General features: G+C 38.4%; 1 protein-coding gene and 1 long non-coding RNA gene across 7 annotated transcripts in view; one reads left to right on the forward strand and one right to left on the reverse strand.

Moving 5' to 3' along the window:
* The window catches only part of BLNK (B cell linker), a 103,019-nt gene that overhangs the window by 19,938 nt on the left and 57,193 nt on the right, over positions 1-25,888 (reverse strand). For 4 of the 6 annotated variants that reach the window (XM_049809873.1, XM_049809876.1, XM_049809877.1 and 1 more), the window contains 7 exons: positions 12,042-12,107; positions 6,275-6,331; positions 4,205-4,254; positions 3,192-3,232; positions 2,153-2,309; positions 761-930; positions 172-253 (listed from right to left, as the gene is read on the reverse strand). In XM_049809873.1, coding sequence (XP_049665830.1) covers positions 172-253; positions 761-930; positions 2,153-2,309; positions 3,192-3,232; positions 4,205-4,254; positions 6,275-6,331; positions 12,042-12,107 — 623 coding nt within the window. The remainder of the gene's footprint in view (positions 1-171; positions 254-760; positions 931-2,152; positions 2,310-3,191; positions 3,233-4,204; positions 4,255-6,274; positions 6,332-12,041; positions 12,108-25,888) is intronic. The other 2 variants (XM_049809875.1, XM_049809878.1) reach the window with 1 other exon arrangement.
* Positions 8,408-24,007, forward strand: LOC126042582 (uncharacterized). The gene is made up of 3 exons (XR_007507225.1): positions 8,408-8,566; positions 20,552-20,662; positions 23,515-24,007. It is a non-coding gene; the product is annotated as an uncharacterized LOC126042582 (long non-coding RNA).

Below are 25,888 nucleotides of genomic sequence, written 5' to 3' on the forward strand. Positions count from 1 at the left end.
TTGCCCTTGTCATGGGCCAAAGGAGCTGACTGCCTTTTTTCAGGTGGAGTTCTCTTTAGTAGTTGTACCTGCACTCTTTGAACCCTAGAAATAGGCATTAATTTGATCCATTTTTTTCCACTGTTGTTTCTAACAAGGCAATCATTATTAGCTTAAATGACTAAAACTCACGTCTTGTAGGTAGTGACATACTGCTTTCTGTGGGTTCAATATAGTTATCGTCGTCATTGTCCACTGGCACAATGTAATTATCCTATGAGAAACACAGGACAAAAATCTACCAGTTAAACCTCCATCATATCAACAAACTGCTGGGATTGAAGCCCTGGCAGCAGTTTACACTAGTTGCCATTTCACAGTGACTGCTATTTCAGACATTTATCATCCTACGTGGATGGGATTCCCCAAGACTGAAAACCCTTTACCAAATTACTCCAGTTCTAGACTGGTGGATAAAAGCCCTCCCTTGCCTTTGGTCCTGGGGTAGCCTTTGAGATTGCCCTTTCCCCCGCAGCTTGTTATGAATGAGGAGAAACTATTCTGTGGTCTAAAGAGCCTCCTTGATACTTGAAGTAGGCAGATATCCCCTAGGAATCGGCATGGTACTTGCAGGTCACTGCTTGTGATGTACAAAATGATATGGTACTATACAGACTAAGAAAGGGACCAGGCCGCAGCATTGCTGTGTAGTCCATCTTATGACTGGCGCAGGGTCATCAGTCATTTAAACTGTCAAAACAAGTATACCTATAAACATTACCTCATCATCACTACACTCCTTAGGCTTCGGTGGTACTTTTGGTTTTGCAGCAGGAGGCGGCAGTGGCAGGGATGGCACGGATGGTTTCTTTGGTCTGGACATGGCCGGACTGGCCGTACTTGGGAGAGGTTTGTGGATGGGAGGAAGCTGCTGGTGACTGGTGCGGTTGTCTTTCAATACGGAAGAAAACAGTTTTAGTAAGAATTACACATTAGCCTCTGGACCATCTTCTACTACCTGTGCAAACAAGTCTTTACTGTGGCTGCAGCTCAGGTCAAAAGGCAGACCTGAGCGTATGCTGGTCCCGATGCTGAGACTTATGTGCAAACTGGTCCTATTTGATCATCTAGGGTAGCAACATAATCCTCTGTATCAGGCTGCAGAGGGTGCTTAGACACTGAGTGTTGTATGAACAACTGTTTAACTCCTTAGGGAAAAGGTGGTGGCTGGGTGGTATAGTCCATTAGTTAGTATATCCTGTGCTAGTATGAACTTTGGTGTTAGGAAGTGAGAAAAAACATATCTGACACATGAAAAAAAGACAACTGTTACACAGCACCAAGGGTGGGACTGAAACAGAAATTATGCCAGGTCCTTTGGGGTGTCATTTTTAAAACTCCTCCCCTTTTCAAAGAACACGTAGGTGAAGTGCTGAGGAACTTCTATGAGTACATATGTGGCATTTTAGCACTTTGATGATTATTCTATAACCAGTAACAGTCTTGTATCATACAAAACCGAAAACAGGCATCGTGCCAATGTTTCTTTTCCCCATGGCTCAAATCTTCATCTAACTGAAGCTAACTTCCATTTACTTCAGTGCAATCTGTCCATGGTTGAAAAGAATCAAAACAAGAAGAAAAAATTGCTTTTATGCTGGACTGATGTAAATAAAATCTTAATCCTGTCCCGTTTTTCAGGATATTTATCCTCCAATCTTGAAGGACAATATGGAGTCAATATTCGGGCTGCTTTGTCCTCTGTTTTACTGCTTTTGGAATAATGATTTGAGATACAGAAAAGATTAAGAAGGAACCTGTCTAGTCTTATGTGCTTAATCTTCAATACGAATTCCTGCATTAAAATATGTGGATGAATCTGGGGCCAAGTTAGTGATATCTCCCATACCTTTGCTTGAATTTTGTAGTTAGTACATGTCTATCAAAGCCTCTGTGACACATTATATTTAAATTCTAAACATCACTACCAGCAATAGTAACCTGTTTGATGCTGTAATAACAAATCATAACCCTGAAAGCTGAAGAGCTGATTGTCAGATTTAAAAGCAAACCCTTGAGGAAAGGACAGGTTAGTCCATTTGAGGCCACTTCCCTTCTGGTACTGATAAATAAGCGATTATCAAGCTGACATAGTCAACTATTCCATAACTACCTGCGTATTCACCCCTAGAAATAGGGAATACGGAGGGAATCTTCTTCTTCTCCTGCTCACTTGGAGGCGGCTCATAGCTGTCATCAGGATTCTCTTCACTTGGGACCACATACATCTCAGAGTCAGAGTGGTCATCTGGATTTTCATAATCACTGTCCTGGAAAGACAGAACTTGCCATTTCTAGTCTCATAGCATACTTACGGCTTCATAGCAGTGTATGGCACAAATATCCTTGCAGGAGTACAATTAACTAAATTACAAGAGCGTATCAAAAGGACACATTATGCTCCACTTTTACTGCTCCCCCTCTAAACAAATTGGCAGTCCTGCCTGCCTCCCCTTCTGCTCCTCCCCAGAGCTCCCTGCTCCCTGTCTCCTTGCTATCTCCAAGGAGCCCTTCCACACCAACAGCTCAGTCTTCAAATTATGGACCAACAGCTTGTTTCCCTTCACAGGACAGTTCTTTCCTAGTTCCAGCTGTGACTCTTGATGTGTCCTGTCACTTCCTCTCCTATTAAAAGGGTACTCGGGATCCAACTCCAGAAGGAAACCAGTCACTTCAGGCTGATAGTTGTACCATTACTTTACACGGCTGATGACCATGACTTGCTTCATTCTAGTATTCTCTAAAATCTTACCGGAAGTTTTTCATTTTTTAAGAAGTGGTTTCCCCTCCTCACCCCTCCCATCTTCCCTCCCCTAAATAAAAGATCTTACTGGTTTCTGAAATTATTGTTCAGTTTGAGAAGTCGCTCAAATTGATGCCATGCGCTTACTTATCCAAAAAGCTTAGCATGCATGGCTACCACTGACAGTGCTTCTGAATGTACTTCTAAGTTGAATGGAGAAAAAATTGAGGTAGCTAAAAATCAGTGGCTACTTGTAAATAACGCTGATGTAAAAAACAAGACAACATTTCAGTAGTATTAAGTTCAACCACAAGTAGATGATTCAAAAATAAACTGCTATTATTATTATTATTGCTTGTGCTCACTTGTTGCTACAGTAACCTCCTACTAACCCAAAATATGTACTTACAAAATCATCTGACCATTGTTCCTCTTCGTTGCCTGCATGTTCTAAACCAAACATTAGAATTATTTAAGGATATGGAATAGCGAACATAAATGTTTATCTTAGATTTTTTTTTCAATCCATACTTATCATATTCAGTTAAAAAAAAAAAGAGTAGTCAAAATTTCCTAAACAGGTCAGAGCAACACATCTGACTGAATAGTAAATTAAATGCCTGCTTGCTTGTTTTTTAAATTGTTTCCAACAGCTCCGAAAAGCATTAGAAAATGGCAAGCTGCACATGGTCTGAACAGCAGAGCATGCCCTTTATCCAGAGTGTCCTTCCAACACATCTCATTTTTAAGTAGGACTAACAATTTCTACACAACAGAACTATCGCTGACCTCTGGGCCTTGCACTTTGTTGTTTCTTGGTTAAAGCTCCAGGACAGCACACAAATTACAAGAGTTTACGTTAAACATTGAAAAATTATCTGATAAATTGCAAACGCCATCCTCTTTGCTTCAGTTTTCATGTTGTTGTTTCCTTAACGAGATGGCTGTTAACTTGTAAAATTGGCATGACCTAGTTTGTGGGCAGTGGTGTATAAGTAAGTATAGTTCTACCTCTAAGATAATTCATGACATCATTGTTGCATTAATAGTATTAAGATTCTGAATCTGTGATGATCCATTTGTTCAATTTTTTCCCCATTTACTTTCACATCACATTTTCTGGCAGAGAGGGACTGGATGTGAATTCTCCATTTTTAGAGCAGCCTACATGCAGAACCCTGGTAAATACTGAATTTGAAGGAGTAGTTACTTGCTACTCTTTCTTCATACTAGGACAACTTGCCATGTTTTGCTTGCCTCTCATTTCAGATGGGTGAGCTACCTTCAGAGTTGTTGATAATGGTATCCTGTCCTCTCATTAAAAACAAATTATGACGAAATGTATAGCTGAAATACTGTTAGGTGTATAGGTATCAAACATACACAGACATGCAGTTTAAATTTACATTAATACAGCCATACCTGAAGCATAATCCCTTTGTGGTAGACTTGGTGGAGGTTTTTTTTTTAGCCTGTAAACAATAATTATTACATTTATGATCTAGTAAATAACATTCACTAGAAGGGAGCATTAGCCAGACACATAAAAAAGCTGATAACAAAAGATACCTGCAGCTAAAGAAATACAGATTACCATCACAGATGCTTAGCAAATAGCTGCAGGAGAATGCTTTGAAAAGCTAGAAACAGATAAGTTAGAATCTAATCTGAGATGATTTTTTTTTTTTCCTAAAAACATAGTTTGAAAGAACAGCTTCCTTGCCCACCCACCCTCCTCTTCATTTCCAATGCAGAAACAAGTAACATAGGGGTCAGAGATAAATGCACATCTACCTGAAGATGACAATCTGTTCAGGCTCACAGAGGCTTTGGTAAGACTATGGCATAAGAAAGTGGTGTAGCACTCTCCAGTCATATTTTTATAACTATCATTTTGCATGCACTTTATTTTCTGATTATGGTTTAAATGTATACCAGGTCAGTCAGGGCCAGATTCTGTTTCCACTTACTATTGTTTTATGATGTTATGCCCCCTTTTTGGTAAATACTGTTATAATAGCATTTGTAATACGCAGTGAATCAAAAGATAATTCATAGAGATACTGAAAGGACTATATGTATGTATATGTATGTGCATATATATATTTAGCAAACAGGAGTATATATATGTGTATAAACATATGTATGTGTGTACTTCTTTACATACATATATGTGTATATATATGTATGCTCCTGCTTACTAAATTGCAGTTGTCCAGAGAAGACACTGAATTACAGTCAGTTGATATATCAATTATCTCATTACCCTGTTAAAAAAAAAAAAGAGAAGAATTTGGGTTTAAAGTCAAAACTAATGGTGCATATGTGATATCAGAGGCCAGACTGATGCATCTGAAGAGAAAAAAATCCTTTGCTTTTTGTAGCCATAAAACATGAACACAATTTACATTAAAATGACTCTTCAAAGTGACTTTTGAACATTGTCTGACAGCTTCCCTGTAGCACTGATGAGGCCTCTCCATGGACCTGAACCTTTTTCCACTGAACTGACTGATTCACTCATTCTTTAATTAGGTCCCAACAAATTCATTTGCAAATAAGGAAAATATTTACAAAGAAATTGTCCACAAAGAATTTAAAATGTTTCTTATGATCTCTGAGCAATAGTGATGTCTACAAATTTTGCTTTACCACAGGAATTTGACACTCGGTATTTTGGTCCTGAGCATGCTGCTTTAGGCGTCATGGTTCAGGTACCAAGGTAACTCAGGGTGGTGGCATGCTGGCACCAACACATCAATTTACAAACTTTTCCCATCTATTTTGAGAAATGCTTTGACTACATTTGAGTTGAATTCCTGGAATTCTGTTCAGATAGAAAAAAAAGGCACTTGCATGAATCAATGAATAAATAGTACAGGCATTGCTAAAGCTCAAAAAAACCCCACCAAAAAAACCAAACCAAAACCAACCTAGCCATATTATTTTTGAAGTGTTTGCCTGCTTTGTTTGTTACTAACAATACTAATGATGTATAGCTGCCTCCTCCGAGCCTTTAACTTCTTGGAGCATAATATAACTTAGTGTACAAACAGTAAACTAAAAAGCATTCTCAACAGCCCTGCTGTTGTCTTCTGTCCAGGTTAGCACATGCATGTTAGAAGAAAAACCCGGGGCCACTGCCAGGGTAGATCTTGGGTCTTAGGGAGGATAGACCAAAATCTATTAATGTACTTTGCAACATGTCTATCGTGAGTTGTTCAGAGATGGTGGAAACTTGGAAAATAGTGGAACTGAGGCAATAGTAAGAGGCTGCCTGGGTCACAGTGTAAAGTATGTGGCTTAAGCCACATTATACATTTCCAAGCTGCTAGGCAGAAGACTTCAACACTTTGTCCCAGGCCCCATAAATCCTGGCAGTGGCCCTGGCAGAAAATGTAAATACGTTATAACAAAAGCATACGAAGCACAGAACAGAGGTCTGTGTCCAAGCAGCCTATCATGCCATTGTGCAGCTCTGAAATAGCATACCGATCCCAAGTATCTTTCCCAGTTTTGCAAATTAAGGCCACTTGTTCATTTTGGAACCTGAGTATCAATAGAAGAAAAGAAATAATGTTTCTGTCACAGAGCTGAAACAGTTCATGGCCATATCTGTATTTGCTAGAATCATTTCAAATATGTTATTTATTCTAAAATTCAAATCCACTTAAAGAAATAATTCTCACTGTACTGGTAGGATTTACTGAGTACCAAAACTGAAATGCAGACTCTTTTGCAGCAATCGGAGCTTTGCTTTGCAAGAGCCAGAACTTTACCCAATGTGCAAACCCCAACGCAAGCTCAAAAGATATAACCCCTATGCCAAGGAGTGGTTACCTAGTTATTTCAGATTCTGATGTAATTATCCACATAGGTGCTTGCAGAGTGACAACTGACTCCGTCCTGTTCCCCTGAAGTTAATGAGGGGACTGAAAGAATCAAATGCCATCCAACTGAGCATACATATTTAAGTGGAAGACAGAATGATTTCCTAAAATATCTTTTAACAGAGATATATAAAATTATAGCAAATGCAATTTCCAAGTAAAATATTCTAGTGCTACTCCACTCTGGACTTAAGTTACAGGTGGTGAAGTATCTCTGTGTTAGCTGTGATAGAACACAATTAAATAATTCAAGTTTCCATTTACTTTAATGCAACTAGTATTTTTCTAAAAGTTAATAGAAAATAAGTAAATTTCTAGATATTTTGAAATATCCCTAAGAAATTTCAGTTCTAAAGGACTCAATAAAATCCAAGTACATTTTTGAAAGTATGTTTACAGGTTTTAAAAGCAACATAACACAACACATCTTACTATATACATTTTAGCTTCAACAAATAACCAGATAGCATTTGAGACATTTCACATAATGTGGTCTAGATGCTGCTCACACAAGGACAGAATGCACTATGCAGAGATTCATAATTACTTCCAGGAGAATAAACTATTTCATTTTAAAACCCAACACATTCTGAGATTTCCCCTCTATAGCATGCTGAGGCTGATCCAACAAAACATTTAGGCATGCGCTTAACTTTTGTCACATAAGGAATCCTGCAGGGATTGCAAATATTAATCACATGCTTTGAGTTCATCGCAAATTTTTGTGTTTTCCTGCACTAAACAGAATTTTTAAATAAACTGCAGCTGAGGTCTGGGTTTTCTGCTCTAGCAATGCTTGCTTTTACAGGCTACACCGCGAAAAGTAACAACATGTACATAGTAGCAGCCCTTTATGTGTAGCACTTAGTTCTTGCACTAATGCGTTTCCTCACTAGTGTTTCTGCTCACTCCCCCAGCATTTAAGATATGCCTAAAAACTCTTTGTTTTCAAGACTCCTTCACTTTTTCTGTTGTTAACTCTGTACAAAGTCCACTCCCTTCTTGGGAACCATTTTAACTTAATAGGTTTTACAAAAATTATATTAACATCTTTACAGAGTTGAGTATTTATAGTATGCATTACTCCTAAGTGCACTAGATCATCACACTTGTAATTAAAAGATAAATTAATTGAACTTTGCCAAAAAGTTTTTCAGAGTTCCAAACAGGTGCAATCCAGATGACACATGAACTTTTCCTGAGCTATATTCTCATGGAATAGTTTGTTATGGCTTTGGAAGTATCTGGCACAAAATAAAATTAACTTTTTTTTTTTTTAGTGTTGTTACTACTCTTTCACACATTTTCTTTACAATGTGCTGTGGCAGTGAAATGGTATATAGCTGTGATTTATTTATCTTCACTCGATGAAATATTGGTACATTAATAAAAATCCTGACACTCAAAACATTCTATTCAGCTATACATTGAAATTCATGTTTCGTCAGAATACAGTTAAAATTAGGTATTATATTTCTCCCTGGTTTCTTCTTCCAAGTGTGGTACAGCTTGATTTTTAATACTTTTCTCTTGTTGTTTTGTCCATAAAATACCACTTTTCCTTTTGCCAAGGGTTTGATCATGGATGCCTTCTAGTTGCATCTGTGCAGGTTGACACAACTCCATTTTTCTGCCTGAAGTTACTACCTAAGTTATAAATGGTATAGAAAAACGGACCAGACAAATCTGAAGTAAAAACTTACCCAACTAAAAAGCTGGGTAAAGCAGATGAGATGAAGATGCATCTTCTTTCCATTTTTCAGGTCATGTGGCAAACGTGATTTCAAGAAATGGACATATTTGGATTGTGTGCAGTTAGACAAAGCACTACCAACTGCATGATTTCTGCTGGCTTTGCAAAGGAAGTTTTGATAGGATGCGATATTGCAACAAGGTGAGTAACCTGAACTTCTAGTTTCTTGTTCAACACAGTAGGTCAGCACGTACCAGAACTTTAGGGTGAAATCCTGACTTCGCTGTATAGGCAGTATGACTTTTAGCATTTAACTTCAGTGGAGCTAGGATTCCACTGAACAAAGCCTAGAAGCTTAAAGCTTATGATTTACAGATGAGTGCTATGTCTTTACAGTGTGTTTCAAGCATAGGCAACCATCCTGCAGAGCAAAACCTATGATTTCTCTCTTACTTCCCTGTTCTGTATTACCAAGGATGTGAATATGAAAAAATGCCCCCAGCAATCATTGTTTATACAACGTTGGCTGTACCAATTGCTTCTACACCCGAGTACATAATTCTCTTTGACATCATGATCTGCACAGCAGCTGGGACTCCAGTATTGTAAACAGTTTTGCATGTGATTAAGGGCAAGCAGGTGAATGCTATCCTGCAGTGGGCAATATTTTTACAGTCAGAAAATTTTAAGTCAGTATGGGGAATAAACAACAAGAACTTTTAAGCAACGAAGAAACAATCTGTAGTTTTCTTTACTGTTCACCACCACTGTTCAGGACTTCCTTCTGCAGACCTTTAAGACACACTTGGATGGTAGACATATCCCTCCCCACCTGCACCCCGCAGATGAACTAGAATGGAGAGCAAGACACTTGATGCAAGAACTTATCTTACTTTTCTGCATAATCAAGAGCCAATCCAGATTTTAGAAGTGTCTTAACAAATACTGGTAATATGTCAAATGTATTTCATCAGTATTTGATCATTCTTTCAGTTTCAGTAACAGGGGCTTACAGTATACGTGTGTGACAACTTTAGGTTTGGGATAAGCAAGTACACTAGCTGACTTCTCTAAAATTATTTCTACTTATAATAGGTTTGAATTTGAGTCAAAACGATGTTTTTCCAGCATACAGATAAATTCCAAAACTGTGCTACATAAAGCCAATTTTTTTAATACAATTTTTCCTGCTGCAGTCATGTTTAGATCCTTGACATTTAATAAAATAATGCTGTAACTAAAATGGAGGAAGCGATCAACTGGATAACCACATTTTTTAGAAAAAGCATCTAAATATCAAACAAAAAGCCCCCAAAGGGCACATTCAGAGGAATACAGCCAATTCTAATTCTGCAAAGCTTGGCATCTCTTGTACATATCCTTATCAGTGTTGTCAGCTCATGCTTTTATTGCAAGCCTCATTATGTGCTGGGTTCAAAATTTGAGTTCTTAAGTCATGTGCAAATGTGAGAGTTTTTTCTTCAATTTTTTAAAAACATAAGAGTAAGTTTCTGATCTTCATCATTGCAGAAGAGACTAGTATAACTCAGATGAACCATAAAAGTATCAGGAAGATTATTATATGTATTTTTTTCCTACATCTCAATTTGTATTCTTATAGCTGGGGGAGGTGAAACATGAGCCTCATGCTGCAGTCATACATTAAGAGAGTTTTTATGAGCCTGCTCTTTTTTGTGGCTTTTTTTTTTTAATCTTGAGAGAATCAAAGAATTGCAGTGTTACAGCAGCAATCTTCTATCTGACATTTAATGATGGCACCTCTGACCTTCCCAGCTTCAGTTACATTTAGTTCTTGTTATTTTTCCCTTTTCTGTCCTTCTCCTCTTACTCTCAAGGAAGGATACACAGTCAGAGCAATGCTGATTAAGAGCAGAATTCATGTCCAGGCAACTATGGGAGACAATTTGTTGCTTCAAATTGTAAACTTGAGATGCTTCTATTGTTTCTGCCATCTGCTTTCCTCTCCGAGACATTTGAACTGGACCCACTGCAACATTAACTTAAACTACTACTGTGAAGTAGGAAGCCACCCTTTATTAAAAGGCGGCAAAACCAACAAAAACCAATCCTCCCCACACCACCCCCCAAAACCCACCAACAGCCCTGACAGCTTAGAAGCTCTTCCCTGTGAGCAAGTACTAGGTGAAACCATGAGGTTTTTTGCAGACATATCTCTGAACACAGTGGTCTGTTTACATACACACTGTGTTAAAAACAAACACATAGATTAAATTAAAGATCCAAGTACTTGAAAGAGGGGCATTTTAGGGAAAAATTTGCCTTTGTGCTTATGTGGAAGTAACAAGTACATATACCACATGACTATGATTTACTGTGAATTGCAGCAGTGCTAGAGTGAAAGAGGATGAGTAAAGGGAAAACAGCAATCTCAAGAATTTATCTAATATATCAGGTGTTACCATCAGAGCCTGCTTAAGGTTGTGGACAGAAACACAATAATAGAGGCCACAAAGGAGGTCTCACAGCCTAAGGTTACTCCTCCCGCCTGTGCAACAGGAGAGCCAGGTGGTTGCTGCTGCTCCTAGAAGTGTATCCCCCTCCTCTGCCAGGGATGGTGGCTGCCCCACAAACACCAGCCCTGCCTGGGCTGGCAGCAGGAGCAATAAGTGAGCCAGCCAGCTTTCCAGAGCTCTTTCATAGCCTAACCAGGCAAAGCCCTACTGCTTCTCCCACCAGCCTACTGATCGCTTCATTAGCTTTTGTTAAAACCATACTTTTCCTTTTCCTTGAATCGAGCCATCACGGTCGCTCTATAAGAACAATTTTAAACAATGTCTGTATGTGCCTTTTATGTACAAGAGCTGTATTTCTAGAATATAATATGATCATCCTGGAAACACTGCAGATACTGTGTACTAATTAAAAGTACTTAGTACTTTTGTCATCAATGACCCATGTAAAGAAAGACATCTGAATGAGAAAATCGCATCCAAATGGAAGTTCAATGCAAATGAGCTATTGCATTAAGAAAAAGAAAAAGTGTGCTAAATAGCTAATTGGTTTAAATAGATGTTTGACTGGAAACAGTGAATAGTGTATTCACTTGACAAGGATGCAGAATTACTGGAATTTCTTTCTATGTATAAATACACATGAATATTTTATGACACTCTCATGCATGTGACATCAATATGCATGCTGTTCAGCACTTCTTAATGGAATAAGGATGTTGGGTAATGCTGGGGTTTGTTTTATGGGACTGAAATATAGGAGGACTTGACATTTTTGTGGGAATTCTAACTATGATGTTTGACCAGTTGGTTCAAGGTAGAGCTCAAATGAAAACTTAATTGCAGCAGGTAGCCTAAACGGTGGCCTGAGGAGAAAGGCACACACTGAAACAACAAGCGATGATGATTCCCAAAGAATACGTAAGAAAAATGCATTTTACCCAAATACTGTTTTTTAGGGCTACAAACACTGTCTCCTGTTGGGCACCAGTTCTGCAACTACTATGTGATACTCTTAATACTAATGACAATTCTGCATGTTGCAGTCTGGACTGAGGCTCTTTACATATGCTGAAGTACATCCCTCTAGAATAACATGGTCCCATCACTGAAGTACTATACACTATGCTATCAGTCTGAACTTCCCCATATTGATAAAACTATGATTGGCATTTCAAACTTACTTTTTGAACTTGTTTATTATCCCACTTTCGTTTTTCTTGATGTCATGCACCATCTTTTGAAGCTTCCTGTAAGATATTAAACAAAGCCAGAATTAAAATTACCATGTGGTTGAACGCCCATTTATATAAATTAAGAAAAATACAGGAAATGCATTTCCAGTAACATTTTACACATCAGAAATGCTAAATATATGTTCAATAAGTAGTTTAGTTGCTAAATAATTCCTGTATGAAGTTTTCCTCCCTTTTTAACAGAGCTCTTTGGCATGATTTGTGTTATCCTTCTCCTTAATACAATTAAGTGTAGTTTAAACAATCGATTTAAGAGTAAGTGCCTCAGAAAATAACACCATTGCCTAAATTAATAGTTTAGAATATTTCAGTGTTAACATTTTGTTCAGAACTGACTTTACAACACTCCACAGCTATAATGGCAATGCCCTCTGCTTTCTGACCTTATAGGAGTAATTTTATCAGTGGCCAGTTTACCTCATTCGCATAGTGTTTGCAGTTATAATACAAGGGTGAAAATGATACACTCCCAGGCCCAGGCCATCTGAGAAACCATTAGAGTTATCTGTGACTCTTGGCTGTAAAAACTCTTGATCTCAGGACTCTAGTTACATAGACTGGTATCTGGAATCATAGGTTATTTTTATTCGTCAGCTGCACTGACCTCATTAAAATTTTACTGGTTATCAAGGCAATTTAAGTTGAATATCTTATTTTTCACTCAGCAAGTATCATTTAGAATCCCACCTTCCTTCTCATTTAAAAAAACACACTACTAAAATCAAGTCAACATCAGGAACACGGATACAACTTCCTGCAAAAGACTGATTTTATAGTGAAACCTGCTGGAAGTTTGAACATACTAGAAACTTCTATAGAATGCATATATACGTTTAGTTTTTTCACGCAGTCTATGTTCTTCCTGTTTACCTAAACTAAGTATCTTTTATTAGACCTAAGCTGAAGTTTTTATCACAACCAATAAAGGAAAGCAATGATTTTTTTCAAAAAAGGGCTTAAAAATTTTGCCTTCCACTCTTTGTTGTAAGTTGTCTGTCATTCCACATTTTAGTCTTGCCTACCTCGTCCCTGATGCACAATCAGGCTACCAAAAGACTCTTGGAAGCTTTGCTTACAAAGAGAAGTAAAAACATCAAAGCATTCTTTCCCTTTTTTAAAGCTTTCTTTAAACTTGAATCCTTATTATTCAGAAGGTTGAGTAATGCATAAAGCTTCACTAAAAAACCCTATCTTCCAGCTTCGTCATTAGTAATTACTGCTGTCTCTAAAGAATTAAAATAGCTTTTTCAGATTAAATTGGAATTAGATGAGAATTAGCTAAACAAGGATTATGAAATAAGTGCACCAACATGATGTGATTATTTGTCTGCAGTCTGTGGTTCAGGCTGAGCAGACATGTGGCCACTCAAGGCATCAGGTAGCGGTTGAGTATCAGGCTTATACTGAAAGGGACCTTCCTACCTCTGCTACTGATTTTAGAGTCATTGTGGTAGTTAGTGACAATTAATTCCACTTTATGAGACTTGCTTAAAAAGAACAGTTAAATAACTGAGTACTCATAAGTTTCTGGAATCCTGAAATAACAAAGCTTAATTTTAGTCTTAATAATGTTTATTAACAGAACAGAAAAATCTGATCCTTTCATTATGTCAGCTGGAATTGAAGGATATTCCATGTTTTCAGCAGCCCTGTAATACAACAACGTGAAATATTCTGCTCTGACAGGGTATGTCATGGGTCTGATACCTACTAGAGCCTAAATCTTTGCCCAGTCTTACTTAAAAAAACAACTCAACTTATTCTTTTTAGGTTCTCAACTCAGCAAAAAAAAAATAAAAATCACGAGATCAACTGACAAATAATTCACAAGCACATCTTTAATTTTTGCTCAAAATTCATACTATTGATTTACAGCAAAAGGATATAGTGTCACCAGCTGATACAAAAAAATAAATTACTTACAGGTGACAGAAACAGGGGCACAGCAAAACGTTTCGAGATTTCCTGCAACAATGCACTACATCTAGAAGAATAGCTTGGATTATTATCTAAAATAAGCAGATACATTAAAGCTGCAAATCTGGGGTGAAGATCTCAGAAGAACTTCTGCTTTTCTGGGGGGGTTTGTGGTTTGTTTTTTTTCCTAATAGATTCAGCTTCTGGTTATGCTTGAAACATCACAAATAGCCACGTTCTGCAGTTTACTGGTTCTGTCTTGTGCCCCAGCTGGCACTTGGCAGTGTCTATAAATGAAAAGTAATGAGGAATGAAAAGAATGAGGGGAGAATTAAATGGTTTAGTTCTAGTTTGGGGAGAATGGTTGTTTGCAAGTGTTTGTGTCCTTTTCATAAAAGGCTTTCCAGCCTTTAATTAGAAATGCATGTAAGCATCAGTTATTTTTCTTCCTGTATTCATTGTTTGTTAAAGATAGGACCCCCCCCCCCCAAGAGCTGAATATTGCTTATTGCTCATCTCTGACATTAATATATCTTCACTATAGCAAAATTATGGCTTTATTTTGAAACAAGGTGTTTCATTTTTCACGTGACCGATTTTATTTTATATTGTCACTTTGGTCTCTAAAAAAATGCGCGCACACACAGACACAAATAAAACCCACCCCAAAATTCATAACTACGAGTACCCAGAACAGTTTGCTTTTCATTTGATCATATTTAGGTGAATTGGTTAGACTATCACAGGTGTTCCATGTGCACTGAATAAGGCTATAGTTTAAAAGAGCATTTTAATACATATTTCCATTTTTTTTTAAAAAGATGCATTTAAATTAGAAATAATCACATGTGCCGCTACTGGTGTGATCAATTATTTTTCTCATGCAGATGGACTGAAATCAGAACATTCCTATTTTTGCATAATCAAATTTCCTAAACATCTCTGCCTCTTCTTCCTCATTCTTTTTCTGGAGCTATTTCATTTTCTAATTACGAATTGTGATAAATTAGGGAGTAGCTAATATGCATTTGTGTGATTTTTTTAAGGTATGTAGCTCTTGCAGGAACTGCTGGAATACTTAGTTTGTTGCCTCTGGACAACTCAACTTGTATCAAGCCTGTGCAAGTAAGCAGATAACCAGAGCGCTCTATAGTGGTAAGTGTAGGAAGTCATCAGGCATGGATGACTTCCAGTTCAAGTGGAATCCCCTTTGACCCGTGAAGTTGGACAAGCTGCAAAAACCAGTCTGTCCAGTTAGCTAGAGGCTGAGATTTCTTGAGGTGCCAGCCAATATAATAGGCTATAACTGACAAGTTTTACAAAGAGCTGCCTGACTTGTCATTTTAGAGAGACAGTAGAAAACATGAGAGGCAGATAGCAAAGCCTATAGCAAGAGGATTCTCCAGATCTTAAGGGTCTCAAACCCAATCCCAAAGACCATTCCAGAGCAATGAGGAAAGTGAAGCACAAAAGGCAACAGTTTACCTGGATCTGCTTATCTGACTAGCTCTCAAATTTTTTTCTAGCTCTCAAATACTTTACTTCAGACAATACTCTAAGTAAAGAGGTTCACTGTGGGAGAAACTTACCAGAGCAGCAGCCCTGAGGGTATCTGGGAAATGGAGGCTACCATGGCCCAGTGTAGACAGCCCTTGCTTCAGGTACATAACTACAACCTTCTTTCTTCACAACACATCTGAGTCACGACCTTGTTACCAACTAATGTTTATTCTCTAGTTTTTCTCTTGGGATGAACAGATACTAGAAACATTCAAGGACCTCAATCAGCTAATACTGTAAATGCAAATAATAAGTAATGCTAGTTTTACTTTGCATTGCATGTAATTAAAGATAATTAAGAGGTCAAACTTAAGGGTTGTCTCTTAACTACAAGCACCAACTCTTCATTCAACTTGGTTGAGAGCTGTTTATGTAAAAGTCAGGCTTGCAGATAAAGGTGCCGTCTTTGTCACTGTTACTCTCTGAAAAAACTTCAGCAATAGATAGGTATTTTGAGATCTGGTTTGTGACAGGTATAGACTGGATGGGACCCTTTGATCAGCAACTCACTGCACACAGGATAGATTTTCAAACTTCTGCGGATGGAAGCCTTGGCTCTAGGTGCTTCTAAAAAGTCTGAGGTTTGTTACAAAAACATTAGACTGTTCAATGAATCCTAAAAGGAAACACCTTTTAGCCCCGTATTGCTATTTTTCATATCTTGTCAATTTTGACCTCCAGCAATTCAGGATTATCAGATGTACTGACAGAGGGGTCACTAGCTGCGATACCCACGTAAAGGAAGGTGGAAGGGTTTACCATTGCAAATACAATATACGCTGAAAGAAGGATTTGCTCTGTCATAAAATACCTAGCTGTGCTGAAGGACTGCAGAGCTGCCTTGAGATAAAACAACTGAAACAAAACCACCTTCTCTTTGATCTGGTCACAGCTCAGCGTATGCAGAAGGTATGTCAAGCGAAGGGCAATGGGTGGGCCTGGCCTGTGACACATCCCCACTCAAACATCAGCTGGAAGCTTCTGGCTCTTTTGCATACAAGGTGTCCCACAAAAGCTTTCCAAAGTTAATTTTTTTTTTTTTTAAAAGAGAAAAATATAAATAACATGAAGAAAAATAAAGCGAGTAATAAGCTTTCAACTCAAACGCAAGATGAGGTACAGAGTCCTCGGACTTGAGAAAGAGGAGTCTGTCTTAATTTCAGACAGATCTGTGTAGTAAGGAATTCTCCCACCACTTAGACTAATTTTTGAGAAATTGTATTTATCACTATTATAAATCTGTGAAGACATTTACAAATATGTATTATGTAGATATGTATATTGTGGCTCAGAGCGGTTGGCATGCATGGCTCCTCAGTGGCCACAGCCTCCCCCCGCTCCCGGGAACAGAGAGGGGTCTCCTGCGTACACACGAACGGCACGGTTCACCCACTTGTGCGCACAGCGAATCCAGCACTTTGGACCTTCGGTGTGCACATGGGTTGTCAGTATTTTAGCTGTACAGCTGCCTATGTCGGGTGGCGAGTGACAGCCTGTAGCGAGTGACATCCCTCTGCTGTAAGAATACATTACATGGTCTCCAGGGTGGGGGGACTGGGCATGGTTGCTTCAGTGCCTCTGGCTGTGAGCACAGATGGGTGCCCTTGCAGTTGGGAGTGGTGCTGATAGTGGTTTTGGAAACAGGGCTGACTGCAGCGTCAGTAGGGAGTGGTGGCAAAACAAAAACCAGTTTTAAATGAATCGCAGGAAGTTTTCTGTATTACAAGCATACTTATTTGTGTTTATCTGGAGGATTAGAATTACGCCTCCTTAAATTTCTGGTGCTTATAGGACTGTCTGAATTATCTGTTTTGCCCCTTGAAAAATCCCCATCTGCGCTCACGGACCAGTTTCTTTAGTTAAAAAAGAGCAGAACTTCGAACAGGATATATTCAGACAGGTCTGCAAGGGAAGCTTTGCAAGCAACATTGACACATTCAATATTAAGTGACCCACGCATTCCTCCTCCTCTTCCTAACATCAGTTAAATCTTTAACTGATGAAGTTGAATTATTTCAGAATAGTAGTAATAATTAAAAATAAAATCATCACACTGTAAGTCAGTTTGCACTCCAGTTCCAGTTCTTATACCTTTTTGGGTACATCTGTTTCTCACTGACAGGGCACCCTGTAGTTCTGTGCCTAGAAACTCCCATTTTCTGCAGATATTACTACCTCCATTCACTTAAAGTTACATGTAGCCCTCATTTTTGTCTTCAGAAAGGCGGCATAACAGATGACCCCCCCACCCCAAAAAAGTAGTTATTTCTTGTCTTTCAGGCAAATTCAAATGCTTAGCATTGGAATCCTAGGATAGGATTTAGTAAGTACAAATTTAGACTCAAATAAAAAACATACCCCCGAACCCCCCACCTGCTTCAGCTATAAAGTTTTACAGAAAAGAACCACAAAAAAGAACACAGAAAGCAAGGAAGACTACAATGGAATTTGGAAAATAAAAGCCGAGTTATTAGAAGATAAAAACCCCAAAACTTAAAGAGCAGAAAATTAAAAATTACTACAGCTACTTCTTATTTCAAAAAACCACATTAAAACATGGAACTAAAGAAGGACCAGCATGCCCAGCCCCCTCCTTTACTGCTTCTCACAGCACAGTTATTCCACCACCTTCTCCCCAGCTGGTCTTTATTTTGTGTTTCTATTAGCCTTTAGTTTTATAAACAGGTGTGCAGGTGACCAAATTAAGTGAGTTATTGTTTCTGGACAAAAGGGAATACTCCTGCTTGCTGGGGGGGGGGGGAACCTGCTCACCTAGAAGGGGATTTTTAGAAGTACCACTTGAGATTTTGAAAAGCTTGAAGCTCTTATCTGGATCTATCTTCTCAAACTAAATTAACAAACAAGAAAAGTACCACCTTTCTTACTCCCATTAACACAGTGCTCCTGACACAATCGTTGTGGAAGAACATGGATCTCAGCGAACTGGGTGTCTTCATAAGATGTATTTTCATATTACTTGCCAGTTTTGAACCTCTAAACCAACCCAATTATATAAAACAACTCTACCCCCTTCCACCTCCCTTCTAGTTGCTCAGTAGAAAGCAAAAGGAAATTCCCAAATAAAGAAAGCATCTATTTCCTCTCAGGTGCTTCAGATCTCCACATGCACACACCCATATATCATACACTACCTGGAACAGCGAGAATGGAATTCCCCTGCAAGGAAATGCAGGTTGGCATCAGCTGGCTGGGTGGGAGCTGGTGTTTTCAATGGCTGTTACATGTGTGTAATGCATAAACACATAGCTGAATTCTTGAGGCACAGTCAGATAAACCGCTTCAGCTGCTGGTCTAAGATAGGGGCTTACTGCCCCTCATCCACTCTGGGGACTTATCGCAGGCCACCCCCTGCAGTGCCTTTCACGGAGCTGGAGGTGGTAACCTGTGACACCAAACCATCAGTTCAAGGCACTGAGCCTTTGATCTTTATCTGTAAAGCTGTATCAAAGCTGTGAAGAAAAGTTGAAAGAGGCTTGCTTATGGGGAGAAGTCAATTACAGATACCTATCTGAGAGGAAGAAGGAACAACGAGTTGTCTTCTGCTGTGTTTATGAGATGCGCAAGAGGAAATGCCTATAAATAGTTTTGTTTTGTCAAGAGTGTGGATTTTTTTTTTTAAAGTCTTAATAACATCCTATTCTGCTCACTTTTCAATCATCCACTATTTTGTCTAGAGGCAAACCCCATAATTAGAGGTGTGTGTTTACATGGTACACACAGAAAGGCTAAATATTGATTATACTTTTCATCTGCATATGCCCTCTACGTAATCTTCACAAAGCAGCTGTCGATCTCTCTTATATTAGTAAGTACTGACATAGATTGAGCAAATGAAAATCTGTAGCATGTAAAGGCATAATACATCTTTGACACAAATCAGCCCTAACATGAAATTGAATAGTATAATTACTTTGAGGTGACTGGGAATTCTGTGCATTGAAAGAACCTATGCAGATTTATCGGTGGGGCTGAGACAACTAAAGCACTATCAATGACACCAACTGCTTGGTGCAACTGCTTCCTCATTTTAGATCAAGGCTGAGGCTTGTTTTGAGTATATATGGACAGTATATTAATACCAAAGATGTCACATGTTTAGGTCATACAGTATTTTTTTTTGCAATTACCATTTCCTTCTATTTAGCCGAGAAGAACAGTTAGACCTGGTTCCTGTTACCTTTCCTACTGCTATTGGGGACTTCACAGCTGTTTTTGAATATCAGAAAGGAGTGATGGCCAGGCACTTTTTAGTACAACTTTTGAAAATATAGCTATTTAATAACAGCTGAAGGCATTTCAGGTTTGGACACCTTTTCCCTCCTATCCAGCTTGCTCTTTCCTCTATCCCAACTCTGTAATAGTGATACTACAAGTAGTACAGAAAGTAATTAGCTCTTATGATATACTAAGTGAGTATTGCGTGTCATTTCTTGACACAAAAAGTTAAAAGATATTTTCTGTTCTGTAACTGACCTGCTGCGTTCTGAGTCTTTTTGGTTAACTGATCCCTTTTATGCACCATCTGTCTGGATATGAGCTTATGCATTAAAACAAACAAACAAAAAAAACCCCACAGAAGCTACATTAACAAGGCTTACTCCATTTTTCTGAAAGGTCTGCAAGCAGCAGAAGGAAACTAAACGTATTGGGTTACTCTAAAATACAGTTCCAGTTAAAACTGAGCACTGTACCTCTCTGAAGGACTAGTACCCTACAGCCTGGTAGGTGAAGGAGAGCAAGGACAGAAATTTAAATGAGTAAAGTGGTTTCTATATCTCACCAAAAAGAGGAAGTACAAAGTCATTGCAGGGAAGTGAATAAAGACAGGACTTGGTACAGACCTAGAAAATTACCACCTCTCAGTGGTAACATTACTTTTAGTCACAATTCTACAAGCATTTTTTTTGAAAGGCAAGATAACATTTCTGTCATTCCTGCAGGCATGTACATTGAAAGACTACTACAGGCACATGAAAGTGAATGAAAAAGAAAACTGAGTGAATTGAACACAGAAAGATGAAGGCTTAATTTTGATTTGGTGTTCCAACAGAGTGAGTTTTTCTTGGTTTGCTCCTCTTTTACCCCTTCCACAAATTTCAAATCTGCCATTTTAGTTCTGGTCACCTATTGAAGGACATTGAAAAAGTCTATGTGTAACTATGTAATGGGCTTGGTCAAGATTTAGCCAGATGTTTAAGTACCTTAAAGTTAGGTAAGTACTTAAATTTTGTGTTAAGGTCTTGCTAACGTGGGCACAGAAGCACTGACACGAGATGAGTAAATTTACTTAATCATCTAAGTGCAGTCTTCATCAGTGTCTTTGTGTCATTTAAGATTGCTGCTAAAATAAAGTTCTAATTTAGTGATTTTAATCCAGTAAGTTCATAGACTGTGAAAGGATTAAAAAATTGGTGTGTTTTTTCATTGGGCTGGAAAACTTTGTGGGCTCAATAGCTTGAAGGCAAGGTGCTGTGCCCACTAGGGAAAAGGGAGGCTTTTCTAAACAGCCTCTTAACTCTTCCCCTTAAACCAAAAGTGCATTTATATGCATAATGGTCTGCATTTGCTCTACCAAATAGTGCTCTGACAGTCAAATAAAACAGAGCAGAGCTTCTAGATATGGCATTAAGCTTTAAACACTCCCATTAGTCTACTCCTAGAGACAAAATAACCCCAGATATCTTAATGCTGCCCAATATTTGCAAGTCAGTTCCAAGGCAGCTTTTATGTATGTAGGTTCTAGATACACTAAGTAGATGTAAGAAGTTGAGAAGCACTAATTTTAGGATTGTTATAAATTTGCATTGCTTTCTGTAGAGCCAAAATTTGTCTTAAAAATTTACTGCATTATTGGTTCTGTTCATACTTGCTCAGCATGAGTAAGAGTACAGGAAAAACACCGTAAGTAGACTTTCAGCATGTTTTTTAAACTGTCCTTTGCGACCCAGTACTTCCTTTTCCTTTCTCTGACAAGATTTTTCCCCTCTTCCAGTCAGTTTCTCTACAGGAATACCCAAGTTGGAAGGAGACAGGAACTCTCTCTTGTTCCTCTCTAAAGCATAACTTCTTGACTTTCAGTTTTTTTCTTACCCATTAGCAACCGAAACGTAGCAACTAATTTCCTCTTTCTATTTTTTCTAAAGTCATGTAATGCTTATAGCAAAAATTGCAGATGTCGTATTTTATGCCTTTAGCACTACATTCACTTTAGCTGAAGTGATTATCACCTGTTTAGAATCAAAATGATAGGGGCACAGGATAATGGACACATTTTTTGACACATCTGATTAAGACTAACAAACACTGCTGTACTTGGGCTGAAAGTGTTTTCACTTGAGCTACAGAAGCATATCCACCACAGATGTGGGATAGCACTGGCAGGGATCTAGTAGAGGCTACTCATGGACCTGTTTTGTTTATTTTGTTCTGAAGTCTATCAAATTTTAGAACTTTGGAGAAGTATTTTGGTCCCTAGGGTTATATGGCCACTTTAATGGAGCCCACATGGGCTACCACTGAAAGGGGAAATTCACTCTTCTCTGCCCTCGGTGCTTACCCAGCTATGATGAATCATGGAACTTCCAGCTGGGAAACTAGCTTCTTTTTTCTTTTGCCAATTTAGATACCAGCAGGATCAGATCCAGCTTTATCACATGGTCGTGGGAACCCTAGTGCCAGCGTGAGGGCAGAGACGAGTGGCAGGGCAAGCAGGGGCATTGGGAGGGTGGAACAAAGAGACCTACTCTTTTGGCAGCAGCTCAGACTTATGCCAAGTTAAACTGGCCATGTAACTACAGCTTCAGTAGCACTTAGCTGCCTCTGCTTCTTGCAGGGATGCCTATAGTGTCTATATTTTAAGACATGAAGGAATCATTTAGCCATGTAGTATGGCCACTTGTATTAATAGCCTACTTCACCCAGTTGCGCTTGCATTAAGCTTGAAAAATACTCATGTTTTTCATATTATTGCCTCAGGATCCATTATTTTAATTCTTTCTAAAGTATTTACTGTGTAGCATATAATTAATATTGAGGTCATAAACCTGTAGCATTGAACATCTGGCTTTGCTTACATCTGGAAAATGACCTTGTCCAAAACACATATACTAACAGATTAGGATAAAGATGCTAACAGAATTTCAAAGCTTCTTTTACCCCTCAGTCATTTACTATGACTGTCACAAAACAAACTTACTTACACAGTATGTAAAGTCCTTTCACAGTCTACCAAAAATCAAAGATGGTTCCCTACCGCCAAATGAGAATACTGTCACATTATTTTCCATCAGTTTTCCAATTCTGTTGTCTGCTGAGCACGTAAAACCAGTGATATTTGCTTTCTAAAAGAAATATTTGCTTATCTATCATATTGTAACATGCTTTAGGGTATTTAGACTATAAAAGATGTTATATAAAACTAAAATCACTCCTCTAATGCAGCAATCATTTTAAAAACCACATAAAACATGTAAGGAAAAACCCCTATGTAGTAAGTAGATATGTTCTTTCTTTTCTAATGATGAGGGACTTTATAAATCACCTGCAAAATGTGATTTAGCCATCTGAAGATGGCTGAAAATTACTTGTAACTGATTCCTGCAGGCAAGCTCCACCTATGAAAGAAGTAGTGTTGAGGCATTTCCATTCAATACATCAAATAGAGTGGGTCACAAATTTCCCTCATTGCAGGGTGCATAGAGTAATGTGCTACAGTGCAGAATCCAAGTTTCATCCTGAACTGTACTGGTCCAAACTAAAAGGAAACATTCAAATTTTTTAAATGTCAAAAATTTCAGTTAATGTAACATTGTGAATATTTAAGTAAAATGATCTGAACTGTACAAGTTGTCATTTTTTTCAGTTTCTCTTCTGCAGATAATTGAAATCTTATTTTTTCCTCTAGGTTTGGTCACAATGCTGGAACTGCCTGCAGTGTTGAAACTCCAGATTTCACTCATGCTTTAAACAGAAAGCAAAAACAATGGAATTCTTAGGGTATTTAAAAATGCTCCAGTTATATCTTGTCTGGCCTGTTACAACCCTGAAGATGGTTTTTGATCAGGTTAAATGGTTTTCTGAAACTAAATTCACCAAAAGCAGAAGTAAAACTTGATTCCATTACTCTTCATGAACTTTTTCAACTGTTGACTTATAAGAGCTGGCCCTCCAGAGACTATCAGACAGGTCTAGGAAAGATAACCAAATTGCAGAAGCATTTTCCAAGGTGAGGAAGGAGGCCACTAAAAACAATACTTATTTTCAAATAAAGGGGTATTTATAGCAATTTCTACCAATGTGGGAACTCTTTCTCCCCCTCTTGATAATCTAATGTTGTTTTCCAACACTGTTATGGCTGACACAAGCCATAATGGTGTGGAAGGCTTTTTTGCAACATTTTACGATTGTCACATTTGCCTTCCAAAAGAAAAGCATCTATCACATTATAATGTAGCGTGCATTATGTAGGTTTTGAATGATTCTGTAAAACACAAAACTGTTTTGTTCTGGGATCAACATATCACTGGGTACCTGCAGTGTCATATTATGATTTAATACCTAGCTTTCTGCACAGCTGTATGGGGTATAGTTTTAAACTAATAGTGAAAAATGGTTATACCAAGTTTGCTGGCATGTTTTATTTTTTCCATGGCCAAGAAAATTAATTTATTGGTTTATTTGCTTGGCTACTGGCCTTTTATTATTTGACTTAAAAAAAAAAAAAGAGGCAAATCTTTAGATCCAATTTCTATTACTAGCTTCTGCTGAATAACTGACAGTCACAGGCATAAGACTGTCATTTGTGATTGCCATAGCTGGCAAATGCTCTTACTGTAGACAGTTATTCTGGCAACACTACAATATCACTAGAAGACATTATTTTATTTGGAAGAGTGTATGTATGAGGCAGTGGTGGAATAAGCTATGGCAGCGACTGAACAACTTGGCCAGCACAAGTAGAATGAAACTATAGGTACTATATAAGCATGGATGATCTTGTGAACAGACTATACTCTTACACTGCTACCTATATACAGAGATTAAACCAAGGCTTTTCACCATAGTTTCAATATTACACTGCATAATTTTATCCACATTGCCATATTTTCATTTAAAACACAGATAGATCACAGTCACACTTAAACACACTTTTCTATAAAGAGCATCATAGGCAGGAAATTCTGTATGAGAATAATTTACTATGTGGCAATTAGGTTAAAAAAAGTGGGGTTTTTTTAGGGCAGCTTGGACATTGGTCTAGGCAGGATGACATAGCTGGAAAGAAGGATGATAAGCAAGAAAAAAAACTTTAAAGGGACTGTCAGAATGAAATGCTTGTGCAGAGCAGAGAGGAAGAGAGAAAGGAGGACAAATACAAACGGAGTGGAGGCTCTGCTATGCTGAAGCAAGGTCAGAGGGAAAAGCAACAGGAGGATTTGACTGGAGAAGTCACATTGGGGGCAAAAGAAGGGATTTTTACAGCGGTATTTGGGGAAGTTTGCATTTCGTATCTCATTCCATTCCAAAGTCCAGAGGTGAGGGAGGTTCATGAGCTGTTTAAGCTGACAGAAAGCTAGAGGAAATAGAGTTTATACAGCCTTATCATTTAATCACAGTCCCACGCTTTGTATGGCAAACTGGACCTAACAATCCTACAGAAAGAACTTACATTTGTACTTATCAGCAGGGCGAATGTAGCTGGCAACCTCCTTTACCCCCATGCCTGTGAAATTCAACTTTAAAGACTGCATACCACTGGCACTGTGATTTCATGTGACCTTACATTCAGCCTACATTTTGTTGGACTAAAATGCGGGTGTGCCACAAAATCTGCTGTTGTGACAAAGTGTTACCGTGCAGTGGAAAGTTGTCAGGAGAAACTGGAAGCTGAGACAGAAGGCTGCTGGAGGTGGCAATGGGTGGGTGGTATCCCAGAAGACCTTCATAGCTGTTCTGTCCTTAGGGCCTGAGGGTGGAGGCAGATTAGACTTCTGCTTGAGAGAGCAGAACAGAGCAGGTAGAAGAGCAGAAGCAAGGGGGCCATGACTTGTGAAGAAGAAACAGCAATGAGCAGCTTAGAAGGGGTTGGTCTGGAAAAATCTCATATGTGGAACAGTTCTGATTTGAGCCTTTGAGACCACTGAGCAGTGTACAAGTAACTGGGCACTTGCATAGCCTTTCTTCTAAAGTCTATGTAACTAAAAAGGCGAAAAGATGTTAAAGTTGGACATGGACTTTGGTGCCCGGTTCTGTCATGGGGAGCATTCTCTAGCTCACTT

The sequence above is a fragment of the Accipiter gentilis genome, chromosome 9, assembly GCF_929443795.1.
Source record: "Accipiter gentilis chromosome 9, bAccGen1.1, whole genome shotgun sequence".
Taxonomy (NCBI): domain Eukaryota; kingdom Metazoa; phylum Chordata; class Aves; order Accipitriformes; family Accipitridae; genus Astur; species Astur gentilis.